This window comes from Tachypleus tridentatus, chromosome 6, assembly GCF_004210375.1.
Source record: "Tachypleus tridentatus isolate NWPU-2018 chromosome 6, ASM421037v1, whole genome shotgun sequence".
In the NCBI taxonomy this organism is placed as follows: domain Eukaryota; kingdom Metazoa; phylum Arthropoda; class Merostomata; order Xiphosura; family Limulidae; genus Tachypleus; species Tachypleus tridentatus.
In genome coordinates this window covers 109,545,282-109,560,737 of record NC_134830.1, presented here as the reverse complement: position 1 = coordinate 109,560,737, position 15,456 = coordinate 109,545,282, and the positions used below count along the sequence as shown (strand labels likewise).

The 15,456-nt window shown below is 29.1% G+C and overlaps 1 protein-coding gene across 8 annotated transcripts in view; it reads right to left on the bottom strand.

Moving 5' to 3' along the window:
• Window positions 1-14,390, bottom strand: part of LOC143253288 (uncharacterized) — a 142,587-nt gene extending 128,197 nt beyond the window's left edge. For 3 of the 8 annotated variants that reach the window (XR_013029490.1, XM_076506903.1, XM_076506905.1), the window contains exons 1-3: window positions 14,136-14,290; window positions 9,180-9,248; window positions 3,830-3,967 (exon numbers count right to left, since the gene is read on the bottom strand). Coding sequence is in view for 6 of the 8 variants with exons in the window: in XM_076506903.1 (XP_076363018.1) it covers window positions 3,830-3,967; window positions 9,180-9,248; window positions 14,136-14,183 (255 nt within the window). In the remaining 2 variants the exon portion in view is untranslated. Of the gene's footprint in view, window positions 1-1,739; window positions 3,968-9,179; window positions 9,249-14,135 lie in introns of all 8 variants that reach the window. The other 5 variants (XM_076506906.1, XM_076506908.1, XM_076506909.1 and 2 more) reach the window with 4 other exon arrangements.
• Between the last annotated feature and the right edge of the window lie 1,066 nt (window positions 14,391-15,456).

The window sequence follows — 15,456 nt, the reverse complement described above, 5'->3', positions numbered from 1 at the left end:
TCTAAAATTTACATTGGTGAATTGTATTGGTTATTGAAATATAGGTCTGTGATGATTTTGAAGTAAACATTAGATTATAACCATTACAAGGACATACAATATACTTAGTTCTAAAGTAACTCAGTATCATAATCACACTCAACAGTTGTTACATTGTATTCACAATGCAACAAAACAAGTTGGTTCACAATAGGTGTTATGTGAACAACTTATGTGGATAGGTGTGAAAAGAATGTTTGTATTTTGAGAAAATGCATCTGTTCAGAACTAGATGTAGAAGAAAGGATTTTTTATTTCAGTTCTTAACTAAATTCCAGATGAAAATTTTATCATTGTCACAGTTATGAAAGATATTCATGTTTTCTAACACATTTTTAGTGTTCTTTTACTTTGCTTCAATCATGTAAAACTTGTCAATATGACAATTCTGCACAAGTCAAACCTGATGTTATGTTCTGATCTATTGCTAGAAATGTTTTGCTGTCTTCAAAATTTGTAGTGCATAATGGAAGGATGTACACATTTTGATAAAAAAAAGTTTAGAGTAAACTACCTTTATGCAACAAATATATCCAATTTCTCTTTCAAATATTAATCAACATATCACCTTTGCAGTTTCCTCAGGGTTAATATACACAACTGATGTGTACATTAAACCCTTACAAAGCCACAAAGGCAAAACATTGGTTTAAATATATATATGAAGTGTAAAGGTAGTTTTTCTATACTTTTTTTTATCTGTTCTTGTGTGTTTTGTATCTACTAACAGAAATCAAACCATACTGTTATAAAGTGAAAGATGATATAGAAAGTTTGTTTTTTTTATGAGAATTGTCATTACTGGAATAGGTTAACATAATGTATCAAATCATGATAAACAGAAATGTTATATCACTTAAGATAATTCGCCCACTGTGCTACAGGTGTTTAGCATTTGGTTTTGTGAGCATACATTTTAAGTTAGTGGTACTAGACAAACTATTCACTGCTATTTAACACTTAAATGTAACTCATTCTCATAACTAACTTGATGTTTAAAATACTGTTCATGTGATGCAATGATAGTTTATATTTTCTTTAATAAATGTAATAATTTTACAATAAATTTCACTTTTGATTTCAATTAGACCTAGATTAGACATTACTATTTGCACCAGTATAAAACTACCAATGATTTGACTAGTCATTTTCCATGTGTGACTTGACAGTCTTTATTATGGTCTATCTTTCTGACTTAAATGATAGTCATATTCTACTGTAAATACAAAGTCAATAACTGTACAGGAAATCAGAATTACTTTTGAAATATAATAATTTCCTCATATTAATATGTTAAGAACAGGCATGATGACTAAGTAGTTGGTGTATTTTTTAAACTATTTAATCATTAAATTATTTATTCCAATGAATATTTTAATTGTTTTCAAAGGTTTACTTGAAGAAGAGCAAAAATATGAGTAATCTGTCCAGTAAGGCAGTAGATACCATTGTTTATTTTACAAGTTAAATATTAGGCTACTTTTTAAAAATAATTTTATTTAAGTGTAAAGTGACAATATAATCAGTCAATCATAATCTTATTGAATCAGCAGTTTTCTGGCTAGGAATATACACAATGATAAAGTGGCAAGAACTACATATTTCCATTATAACTAAAATGGTGATTAAGTTTTCAAAAATTATCACATAAATCCACACATGTATGTTTAACTTTATAATAAAAAATCATTAACACTTACCTTGTCTACATGACAAGCCACACAACATACCACCATGCATGAAAAGGAAAAAACATTTAAAACGTCTACATCACCTTAAGTTCTTCAAATTTTAGATAATGGTAAAACAATGTTTAAACAGAAACATAAAAAAAACTTTACTTGAAGGTAAATCAGATCCACAGATTTTATTTATTTAGAACAAAGCTACCATCCCTAATTTTGAACTGTCAACCAGAGGGAAAGCATCACCCACCATCAACTCTTTACCAACAAATAATCGGATTTACCATTAAATTATAATGTTCCCAGCTAAAAGTATTAGCATATTCAGCACTGGGCCCACACAGTTTGTAAAAAAATTTGTAATCTTTATTAATTCCCTCCCAATAAAGTTGGTCGAACCATCCAGCTTCATAACCACTTTTGTACTAATTAGAACTTCTATAACTTTTAATATACTTTGTATCTTCACAAAATTTGACAGACTTTTATCAAACATTACATCTATTTTTTGCATACAAAAAATAAGATTTTTTGACAAATATTTTTTACTAAATATTTGTTCATGAATACATAGTATATTTGACAAAATAGTTTTTTCTAAATATTTGTCCATGAATATATAGTATTTTTATACACTAGTCCAAGTGCTAAGCAATTTCAATGTTAAGATTAAGAATACTTTTCTTCATCTCAAAAATCTCAAATTTTATTTGCATAATCTCTAAACACCTTCTAAATAAATTCACACTTTTTTTCAGTTAAACTTTATACTTTACCTATTATTTTCTCTACTCTAACTTTATATAAGGTTAGACAATTCTACTTACTTCATAATCACTGGAAAAAAACCCAACTAAATTGCTTTTTTCTCTTTCTAGGAAAACTTAAAATTGTAATACAAAATTGCATTTGTTTATACTAAACAGCTCTAAACTCTTAACAGTATACACCAAATTAATGTTTTATTGTCCTTTGAATCCTGTCTAATTATTATTATAAGTTATAAACCACTTGGCAAACATGTAGCCCACATTACACTATCAAATTATATTATGCATGAGCTATTCACAAGTATACTTCAGGAAAAATATGATTACACTATTATTTATTTCACCTAATCTATCAGTTATTGACTTTAAAAGTTTTCCATTTTTCATTTCAGTTACTTTTAAAATAATGAATATACACATGTAAGAAAAAAACAAACATACATGGGTCTTTTCTTTCTACTGCTGTAAACTGTGGATGACATTTGACTAATAATGGTATTAGCTTTTTATTTAGTAAAATAATAACATGCAAAAAGCAGACAATGTCCCATAACTGACTATATGACAAGGGTCACTAAAACTAACCTCGTTGATATGTATCTTACAGAAATCAATTTTGAAATGATAGTGAAACTGACAATTCTCTTTATGGAAAACAATGTAATGTAATATGTCATTTGATACATAAAAACCTTAATTTCTGAAAGAGAAGATGTGATGTGTAAGCATGGCACTTTAGGTCTAGTTGATCACTTTACAGCATTATATGCAAATAAGATTGAAGGCTACAAAAATTATGATTTGCTTGTGTGATGATGACAATATTGTTACATTAAATTTTTAATTTGTTGAGGGGGTGGTAAATAAATTAGAAAAGATGCAATGCCTAGAGTGCAAATGTCACAATTCTCATACTACATTTTTTTAACATTGTCTTACAAAACAAAATTATTATTCAGACAGCCAGGGACTAAAACCTCATGATATGTATAGTAAAAGGTACTATGGAGAGAGAGAGAGTTTAAACATTTTATATCAAGTGAACCATTACTTATTTCCATGTATTTCTATAAACAAGTTTGAGTACAGATACTGTATATTTTATATCTAATTCAGTTAGATATATAGTTTTTTGTTTGTTTAGATTATATTTCTAGTTTGTTTGGCTTATTAAAACTCTGGAAATAAGGTTGTACAATAAAAGAAACTGACAATGTGAAAAAAAAAACTCTGGTCAGATGGACAAGTTAAGATTAGTGCTCTTTCAAATTTTGTGTCACTAAAATTATTACAGTTAAAATAACAATTGACACAGACATCTGTATATTTGATTACCTGTTCATCTTGAGGTGTATGATGCCTATTGTAATGGGATTGTGGTTCTCTTTCTCTTTCTATGTGAGTACTCTCATAGTGGTCCTGTAACGCTTCTGGAGAAGGAAATGCCAGCATACAGGAGGGACACAGGAAACCCTATTGTATTGTTTAAAGTTAAAAAAAATCAAGTTTTAGAAACTGTAAAATACTATACTTTTCCTCAATCTTTTAAATAAACTATTATATTAAAGTCGTGAAATATTATTCAAAATATGCAGATACTTTGCTAAACAATCATATTTTTGGTGATGAGAAAAATAAAAATGCTCATTATTGATTATTTTCAAGTATATTTTTAGTATTTTATGAAAACTGTCTTACAGAAAGACAAAAAATTAAATTTATCTGCTGCATAATCATAACATTACTTATTTCATTAGGATGTTCATGTTTCAATCAACAAATTTCTCCTGTGCCTGTAAATTACTGTGTATTATCCTTTTATAGACCACTGATACCCATTGTATTTTTTCTTCTTAAAGTGAAAACACTTATCCAACTTCCATGACGTTTATAACCAATTCACTAAATTGTACCTACCTTCAACTTAACCCTTTCACTACAGGCTTGGTATAATATACAAGTTCATCTACACATTAGCACATATTAAATATTTGCATTGTAGCTTTTGATACAACATTTGTATCTTCAAAAACTTTGGTAGACTTTTAGTAAACATTACAAGTATGTGGTATACAAAAAAATCTGGTTTTTTAATGAAATATTTTTACTAAAAGTTTGTTTGTGAAAACAGTCTATTTTTTTACTAGCCTTAGTGTAAAGTAATTTCATTTAGGATTAAAAAATTATTCTTCATCCCAAAAATTTCAAATATTATTTGTATAATCTCTAGAACCTCCTAATTACATTTCAAATGTTTGTTCTGAATAAGACTTTATATTTTGTTATTTTCCATACTCTTAACTATATGGGGTTTGTCACTTGACCAACATTTCAAACATCATAAAAAAATTATGAAATAAATATAAATTGTGCTTTTTCATGCTAGAATGACAACATATAATAAACAAAAATACATATGTTTAGTCTACGTAGCTTAAGTTTCATAACACTATATAATTACATATATATTTGTTATTATATTGATCTTCCAGTCTTGCCTATCTAACATTACATAACTTGCAATGATGCAGTGTACATACACTCATGTCATGTATCCAATAATATAAAACTGACCATTTGTCTTCCCTGTCTTGACTTTGTTTTAGTGAACTAGTATTTTGTAATATACAGTTACATTTCAATTATCATACATGTATAATATGTACATAAATTATTCCCATTTAGAAAAAAGTAATTAAGCTTATTTTTCTTAAAATATAAAACATTAACTTGAGAAGTAAAGCAAACAATTATCTCTTCTCATTATGACCTTTCTACTCGATTGCTGCTGGACATAGGTTGCTAAGCCTTTTAAAATATTGCATCTGAAGGATATCAAACAAATTTTTTTAAAGTTTTATATATACAATTGAACAACCAAAAAGTTATAAATTACTATATTGATACCACAGAATTTCACTATAATTTGTTAAGCTTAGTAACTAAGATGTATTTAGATTTTAAAAAGGAAAAATCTTAGAGCAAAATAAAAACACAACCTACCTCCTCAGAATTGTGAATCAGGAAAACATGGTAGCCTTTCCACAGATTAAAATGACTGAGAAAACCACTATGGGGACATTCTAAGCTGTCAACTAATTATTCACATGTCATATATAGAAGTAAGTGTATATAAGGGACCATTTCCAAAAATGGAAAGAGATGAATGGGGCCACTATGTTTGATTCAGTAAATAAACTATATATCAGCAAAATAAAAAGATATGAGATTCTTATTTTCTATTCTAGCTTACTGATATTAGTAAATTGAGTTCCTAATTTGTACTAAACTACAGACTTAGTATTTTGACATCATAAACATCTAATTTTAAAGAGTGCTGCATATCACATAAACTAAAATCTATATTTAGATTTGTTCTTATAATATTTACTTTTAAAATTAAGAAATCAACTCATTTATTTATATTAAATTATTATTATTAAATTATAATCTACAACTTGATTCCACTCTTACTAAGATAAATTCATAAAATGGTAGTTCAATAAAATTTTGAATGCAAGTCAACAAACATGATGACATGGCCTTTGACCCATGACCCATAGTGAAATGGTTAAAATACTCATATAATTTGAGTTAGTTTTTTCTCCTTTTTATTTTTTTCAAAATTTCAAAATGTTTTTGTTAAACTTTAAGAAGATATCAAAAATACTTTCTGTCATCTTAAAATTAATAACTTTATTTTTAATCATAAAGTTCCATTTTATATATTTGTTAACATTTTTCTTTTGATGCTTTATTTTACTGATAGCAACAGTCAATTCTGCTGGCTATAAATCATAAAAAAAAAACAGAATAAGCTGACAAAAATTATCACTGACATAGTACCTGATCTTTCAAAATGCTAGTACATCAGATTAGGTAACATTTTTGCTAATGATACATTTAGCCAAGTTAAATTTATATCAAATAAATAATTTATTTCCAACACATCAAAACTTCTTTTATCTACATACATTATTTGAATATGTTAAATTTTAAAATACTATTCAATAAAACATATTTATGTCACTGGAATATTTTGCCATCACCTATGGTACTCAATCTATGTTTACATGATATCTAGTCATTGAAGAAAATTTCCATAGATTTTAGATATAATTGAATACAAAAACATTGTCAGAAATAGAGTCACCTAAAGAAATTACTAAAACATTTTCAAAGCAGTGGTTTGTTTACAAGTTTTCTAAATTTAACCATTCTTCCTTAGAGAAAGTAGGTCATTTCACCTTTCCATGAATTGATAAATTACTTCTCATGCCAATATTCACTCCACAGAAACAGTCTATAATTTACTCCATCCAGTGGTATGTAAGCTTTGCTTTAGCTATTTTCAATGCTATGTTTTCTTAACTGTTATTCAGATCACACATTTAAAAGACCATAAAAAAGTAGCAATGAAAAGCTTTATTAATAACATCATGATAGAAAAGAAAAATCATGTGAGAAAAAATAAACAAGGATAATTCTTATTTCAAATAATGAAAATTTTTAGCAGACATAAGCTTATGCTTTTGGATAAATAGAAAAAATTCTGAAACATTGTAACTGCATTGTTTATAGCCAAAAACTACTAAGAGCTGCACACAAATATAGGTTTGAAGTTTCATTTTTCCTTGCAAATTACACTACCTAAATGATATTATATTACAAAAATATAAATTCTAAAATACTTATAAGTTAAACATTATTAAATTCAGTTTAAATTATTATTTTTAGTTACATTTGGAAATTTGATGTGCAGGTGGTGTGTATTCACAGCTCTAAACAGAGATGAGACCAGGTAAAACCAACCTTAAACTTTACTGATAAAATACTTTAGTATTGGGTTGAGGAATAATTCGTGAGCGTTTTTTCAAGTTAAAAATATATATTCATAAATGAAATGCTTTATTGTATTTCATGTCATTTGGTAGATAATTTTTGCTCTAATAGATGGTGTGTTTGATTTTCATATGTCTTTAATTTTGCTTTCATTTTCAGCTCATTAAATGGAATGTCAAGTGGACAAAATCGAGCATTTTCGACACCATCTGCTTTTCGCATTTAATTTCTTGCAATTTCGTTTACAACAATGCATACTATATACCTATGTATTACATGAAATAAAGTATCATAACAAATGTTTTGGGTGTAATGTGTTCATGCATTGAAGTATTGTATAGTCTTGCATGTGATGCTTGAATGAAATTATTTAAAAACACTCACGAATTATTCCTCAACCTAATAGTATTACACCATAGAGAAAACATTGTACAAGCAATAAGTTGTATATGCATAAGTCATTGACAAGCTAGTAGAGTTTCATTAATTTCTGTGGCTCTTCTTTCTAAAGGGTATTGTTAAAAACTAAATGCTTTTTTCTATTAATGGCAACTATGATAATCATATAAATTTAACAACTGTTTCTAGTTGAGAAAGATTATGAGCAATCCAGCCATGGTTTCTATGAAAAATTATTCTTTTTTGTTTGTAACAAATGCTTTATGGTAAAAACTGTTAAAACTTAAAATCAGCCCCAAAAGAAGAGGGGAAAAAAATTGTTATGATTAGTTGTTTGTGAAGTTTTTCAGGTGATGATCTGACTACAATCTGTTTTGCAATTCTGATTTTTTCTGTTTTTTTTGTTCTACTTTGTTTTAGTGTTTTTTACAAAACGTTTCTTCTCACCCAATTTCCTTTTATTGTCTTTCAATTTGGGTATTACATTTCCTTTCATTTTTGTAAATTTTTATGTTTTTTAATAATGAGCTGAGTTTGCTGAATTAAACGTTGCATAACAAAATATTCTAATAAAAACTTAATAGCTCTGGTCAAAGCTGAGAAGTTTCCTAGTGACAAGATTCTCATATGTAAACACTTTGTAACCAGGTTAGTAAATTATTCTTGTGCACAGTTTTGTTTATCATATTAGTTGGAAAGACAGTTTTACATTATATAAAACACAAAAAGAACTTTCCAGTTGAAAGTAAGAACTTGTACTTCATCTGAAAGATAAACTCACAAAGCAGCTGTAGATATCGACAATTTTGTATTTTTTTTTCTTTTCAAGTGTAATCATATCTATTAATTAATTACACTTTAATTTTTAAACACTTTGGCTTTTTACCTTTTTTTTTTACATCAAGTATTCTAATAAAAACTTAATAGCTCTGGTCAAAGCTGAGAAGTTTCCTAGTGACAAGATTCTCATATGTAAACACTTTGTAACCAGGTTAGTAAATTATTCTTGTGCACAGTTTTGTTTATCATATTAGTTGGAAAGACAGTTTTACATTATATAAAACACAAAAAGAACTTTCCAGTTGAAAGTAAGAACTTGTACTTCATCTGAAAGATAAACTCACAAAGCAGCTGTAGATATCGACAATTTTGTTGTTTATTTTATTTTCAAGTGTAATCATATCTATTAATTAATTACACTTTAATTTTTAAACACTTTGGCTTTTTACCTTTTTTTTTTACATCAAGTAACTTTTACAAATTCTTACATTCCACAATTACTGAATCTAGCTTTTTACACAAGTGTAATTGAGGTTGAAGATCACAATATGAATAATTATAAGCAAAAGGAAAATACAGCTATATAATATTCTATATCAGTCAGTAAAGAGATAATAAATGACAATAATAAACAATTTTCCAATTCAAAGAAAAAAAATCATACACAAACTGCAGTTTGCTGACCATCCACATCTCGATCATTAGAAGTAACTGATGATTGTCTAGCTGGGCTCTGAAATTACGATAGCTTGTTAATAAAGATTTGCAGAAACATAATTCAGATACACCAACAAACTTTTCCACTTACACTCTATGTAATACTTGCTGCAATTTATCAGATTAACAGGTATATAAACAATAGTGGCAATATCTTTAACCAAACAAAATAGGATTTAAATGAATGACATTAATTCTTTCAAAAACCTGATAAAATAAATTAATATCTGGTACTTTTTTGAGGTGATTAAAATTCACTTTTTTATCTCAGACCTATGCATGTAAATATGGGTCATTTAATATCTGTAAAGAATTATTTGAATACAACTATGATTACATAAACAAAGTAACATCATACATTTATAATTATTTCTAATTACATTATACCGAGATAAAAATATGCCTGTTAACTATATATGTACTAAATTATCAGTTATTGTACATTTTCAAAAACTGTAGTAAATATCTGCAATATTTAACCTTTACATTCACTTACAAGTTAGAAGGAACAACTTTTTAAACCACTGTTGCAAACTAAAAACAAATTTAATTTAAAACCTTAACACACTGATCTAAAAAGTACATTAAAATAAATGCAATGTTTAAAAATGAAGAGTAAGCCATTTCAGTTATATTGTCTTCTTCAGAAACATATAGCTTCAGTTTTTATACTTTATTTTTTTAACATAGTTTAGTGTTTTTTCTGCTTATTACCAACAAATCATTAGACTGATTGTTACCGAATGTGAAATGTACTCTTTGAGTGCTTCAGGTATTGAGTGACATGGAGTGTCACTGTTTGGATCTGACAACTCTATGTCTTTTCTGTGTGTATAAGTAGTAAAAAATAATTGGCATATTTGTATTAGAACAAAACTTCTATTTTTCAACAAAGACACCAGTTGATAATGAGTAACCCGTATTCTTTATCAAGGGATTGATATGCTGCAAGTTATTTATGAGTTTAATTGTAACAGATGGGTGTAAATATTGAAACTGCAACAAAAGGAATGATAAGTGTGTTACAAAGATCTGTTTTCAGACCCTTATTGTTCCTAATTAGATACATAAATGACTTGCACAACTTTCATTGACAAATATATTTCCAAATTCACAAATACTACTAAAAAAACTAGAAAAAAACCCGAAAAAACTGACTTTATGAGTAATGTTACATTACTTCATATTGGTGTAGACAGTAGACAAATAAAGCTATGAAAGTGTTAAACAAAAATTTGAACAGCACTTCTGTGCATCAGAAAAACTAGAAAATTGATAACGTCTCAAAACTAGTTACAGAATAGCGTTAGAAAGTTATTTCAACACAGCTTAAAACAGAGGTAAAGCTTTACTTGAAGTTTAAAGAGTGTAGCTTTGATTTCTTCACTACTGGATGGTCAACACTTAAAACATGGATCAATTTCTTCAAATTGTAGAAGGCTTAAGTGATTCAAAATTCTCAACAAATAAACAAAAAGCCCAAACTATTTCAATTTACCCTTTGTCAATAAGTTATACCAGTTTCATGTAATCATAAAGCTCTAAGTAGAAGTATGAAAGTCAGGCTTTTAGTTCAGTAAACCATCTAATCCAATGGTATAGCAACAGGGCCAATATAACTGAAAACCAGAAGAATGAAAGCCATGCTACTAGATTAGTAAAAGTGTACAAGTTAAGGTTACATGGTAATTGAGTACTATTTGTTGCATCAACAGTCCTACTACTCAACACCTTTCCTTTTGACCAGTATGTTTTTACAAATATTACACAGCATAGTGTATAGACACTTACATAACACAATCCTTACAATTTATCCTTCTTTTTTAATTTATTAGTATAATTCAATTTTTTATTTTACCTTAGAAATATCATACTTACCACTACTACTCAAAGGGAGATATTAGTAAATAGAAAAACTACCATATTTGTTGCTATATAAGAAATGATACCTTTTTTACTCTTAAAAGATTGCCTGGTTTTACCTCTCATCTTATACCAAAGTAGATAGCACACTTAACCAAAACTATGTTGTCTCTTTTACTTTTGTTTGCTTTGTTTAAGTCATGCTACATACTGCCTTACAATAGCATATTTGTAATTGTATCATTTGTGTTGATTCTTCCTCACTAGAAGTTATTTATCTTACATACTAGTTACAATTAATGAAGAGGTTTTTATTTGAAATGTATTGATCTCATCCATCATACTAAAATATTGCTAATATGATATTAAAAAAGTTACTTCCTGTAACATAAGCTAATTTTGTAAACATACTTTTTAGTTATTTCATTTGTTAAAAAAAAGGAATTCAACTGTGATGAAAACTTTGTAAAGTTGTTTATTACGTGTTTGTGACTAAAATTATGCTGCACTGAGATGTCTGTAGTATTTCAAGAGCATAAAATCTACACTTGTGGCAGTACTGATTCCCAATAGCACAGGGTCATCTTATACACCAGCAAATATAGCATATGGCAAAAAAATGTTTTTTGGAAATGTAAAAATTAATTGTACAGATTCCTTCACATACATTAAGGGTAAGTAAAATATTAGGGTGGGAGCAAGACCTTTAAGGGATGACACAGGAAGACTCGTATTTACTGATTATGAGATGGCTGGGCTATTAAATTCAACTTTTTCTTCAGTTTTAATAATTAAGATTTAAAGCAATGTTCCTCACCATGAACAATTGTTAGATGGAAATAAGGTCAAACAAAACTATCACTTTAATTCTGAACTTAAGAAAATATTGAGAAAGCTCCTGAGCTAGATAATATTTTCCTAAGGGCTTTGAATGATGTTAAGGATTGGTTATGTAATTCACTTATCATTACTTTTTTTCTTTTTGTAAGTGTTTGAATAATGGGTAGATGCCAAATGATTCAAATTGCATTAATGTTACCTCTTTGTTAACCTGAAGATGACTTAAGAAGGTCAAAACTTTATTCTCTGCTTTATTTTGGTAAAAGCCTTAAGCCTATACCAGCTGTCCTGAGAAACATAATGTTACATCTGTTTTCAAAGGAAGTGATAAACATTGTCCAGGTAATTACAGAATTTTTAGTTACATTAATGGTGGAAAATTTGTTGAAGGTCTAATAAAAGAACCTTTGCAAAGCTATTTAATAAAGTTTAACATTTTGTTGGATAGTCAACACGGTTTTACTAAAGGAAATTCTTGCCTTGGTAATCTCTTGACATTCTTTGGAGGTTATTGATCATGTAGATGAAGGTATCAATGTGGATTTGACACTTTCACGATTTTTCAGAAAAGAACTGACAAGGTGCCACATAAAAGACTTTGAATAATTACCTCTGTAAGTGTAGGTTGGTTGTTTCCTTTAACAGAAAACTGGATGGAAAAAAACAAAGGGTTGTAATAAGAGGAGTTCGGTCATACTGGATTAACGTCACAAGTAAGGTGCTTCAATACTTGGTGTTAGGAACTTTGTTGCTTTTTTTTTCACAATGACATAGATGAAAGAATAATCAACAAGTCATTTAAATTTGCAACTGATATTAAAGTTTCGGTTGTAGTTGGCTGTGAGGAGGATACTGTTAGTTTACAAAAACATTTGGATTATGTGGAAAGTTAGATGAATAAATGACAAATGTCTCTTAATTATAGTACAAGCAAGGTAATGCATGCGAGATATAATTTGAATTATAAGTATAATTTTGATGGAAAAAACCTCAACAAAACCAAACAGGAAAAAAATGATCTTGGTATCCTAGTTGATAAGTCTCTTAAGCTATCTGAGGTGCTATTGCTAATGGCAGGGCAAATAGAATTTTAGATTGTATACAGAGAAATACAAGTCTAAATACACAGTAATTTATTCCATTGTACAGGTCACTGATTAGGTCACATTTGGAGTATTATGTTCAGTCTTTGGTTTCTTACATTAAGATGTACATTGAAATTGTTGGAAGGACTCAGAAGAGGGCTATTAGGATGATACCTGGGATACAAGTTCCAAGTTTCACTGTGTCAGTATTTGGGTATTGATGTTAAATACCCAGGAGGGTCAGGTACATTTGACCTCTTCCTGCATCCCGAATGATTATAGCGTCAATAGGATACAAAGGTTGTCATACAAATACAGTTTAAGATATCTGAAATTTGCTTTTAAAAAGAAGATTTAGAGAGAATCTTATCAAGATTTTTAAGGGAATTGATAGTGTTGATGCATCAACTTTTTTCTTACTTAATGGGGAGAATGGTAGGACTATAGACACATATAATTTCTGTTAGGATAGAAACCATCTTCAGCTAGGCCATCTTTATTTTTCTGAAATGGTGACTAGCCTTTGAAATGGTTTGCTTTCAAATGTGGATTCAATTAATTTGAGGGAGTTTATCAAAAGGCTTCACAAATAACTGAATGATAAGGCTGGCTTCGAGTTTTATTTTCATTTTAAAATTTAGTGAATGAAACAGCCTTGCTGTCCTTAAATTGTACGTATATATAGACGTGATATCCACTGCTTCATGTAGTAATTATATTCTATCTAATATTACTCTATAAACTTGAGGTAATTCATTTGAAGTGTTTTTCTCCTTGGATTGTGTTGTTCTATAAAAAGTGCAGTTTCACTGGCTTATGTTAGTCAATGATATCTGTTCCCTATGATTATGTTGTACATGACGTTACTCTACTTGTGAGATTACTTTGTGACCAATATGCAAGAAAGAAAGCAAATTTTTTGCAATTCAACTTGTTATAGAGGCATTAACCATTTCTTCAAAATAAAGATGATTTCCTAAAGGGTGGTACAGCGTTGTTTTTTTGTTACCTAAACCTAAAGGACTAAGCTGCCCTCAATTTCTCGAGTGATACTGATAATGGCATCTCTTTAAAACTACAAATTTGATTTAATAAAGACGTGTTTGCATTCTTACCTTGCCCTGATCAGATAAACGATTTAAAAATTTGTTGATGTTAAACATACTTCAGAGTTCCACTTACGCTAATTACATTCTCTCCTTATTCCGAGCTTAACTCTTCTCTGATATCAAAGATATTTTCTATACAAATTTTAGTGACGACAGCGCTGTGTCTTTTCCAGTAAAATTTCAAAATATCACTTTGTGAATCAGTATAAATATAATAATACTGCATGTTGTATCTAAGTGAATACTTCGCAGGGTGTGGATGGACCTTTACCAAAATTGACATGGAGATTCATTTGGTCCATGAGAAGATGCGCACAATTTCTCAATTTTGTGTTTGCAGTTTTTATGTTGTTGTTTATTTGCCACCACCTCATTTCCAGTGAGGGGATGGTTTGTTTTTGTTCGGTTTTGAATTTTGCGCAAAGGTACGCGAGGACTACCGTCACTAATTTAGCAGTGCAAGACTAAAAGGAAGGCAGTTAGTCATCACCATCCACGCCAACTCTCGGGCTACTCTTTTACCAACGAATAATGGGAGTAACCGTACAATTATTACACCCCCACGGCTGAAAGGACGAGCATGTTTGGTGCGACGGGAATTCGAACCCGCGACTCTCAGATTACGAGTCGAACGCCTTAACACACCAGGTCATGCCGGGCCATGTGAGGCGATGGATCTTCATCAAATTTGGTATGGAGGTTCTTTGGATCCATAGAAAGATAGATGCAAATTTGCAGTTTCTTAGTTTGCATTTTGCATTTTTTACAGTTACGTACAATTACGAACATTCATGTCCTAAAATAACCTTTCATTATACATGAATTTATATAACTTTTAGCTAGTAAAATCAAGCATTGTTAAGAATTCATAGCTTTGTTTGTTTGTTATTAAGTACAAAGCTACACAAAGGGCTATCCGCGCTTTGCCCACCACTGGTATCGCAACCCTGTTTCTAGCGGTATAAGTCCCCAGACATATCGCTGTATCACTGGGGTGATATTCATTAGATCGAGAATTGATTTCTTTTTTTACACCCATACAAATAATTTATTATTAGTGTGTCTCAGTAAATAAATAAAGTAAAATAAGAGATATGAAAAAAGTTATTCTACATTAATGATGTAGATGAAGAAATAGTCAATAAAGTACATAGCGGTCAATAAGTGTCATCCGTCTTTTAAAATGCAATAATTAAATAACTAAAGAAATACAGTCATACAGTTCTCAGAATCTAGTAGTCCAACTCAGTTTTTATTATCACGTTGATGTTTATTTTTTTACACCAGTTAGTAGTTTTACCTTGTAAAATGGCATCCGTGCCAGAAA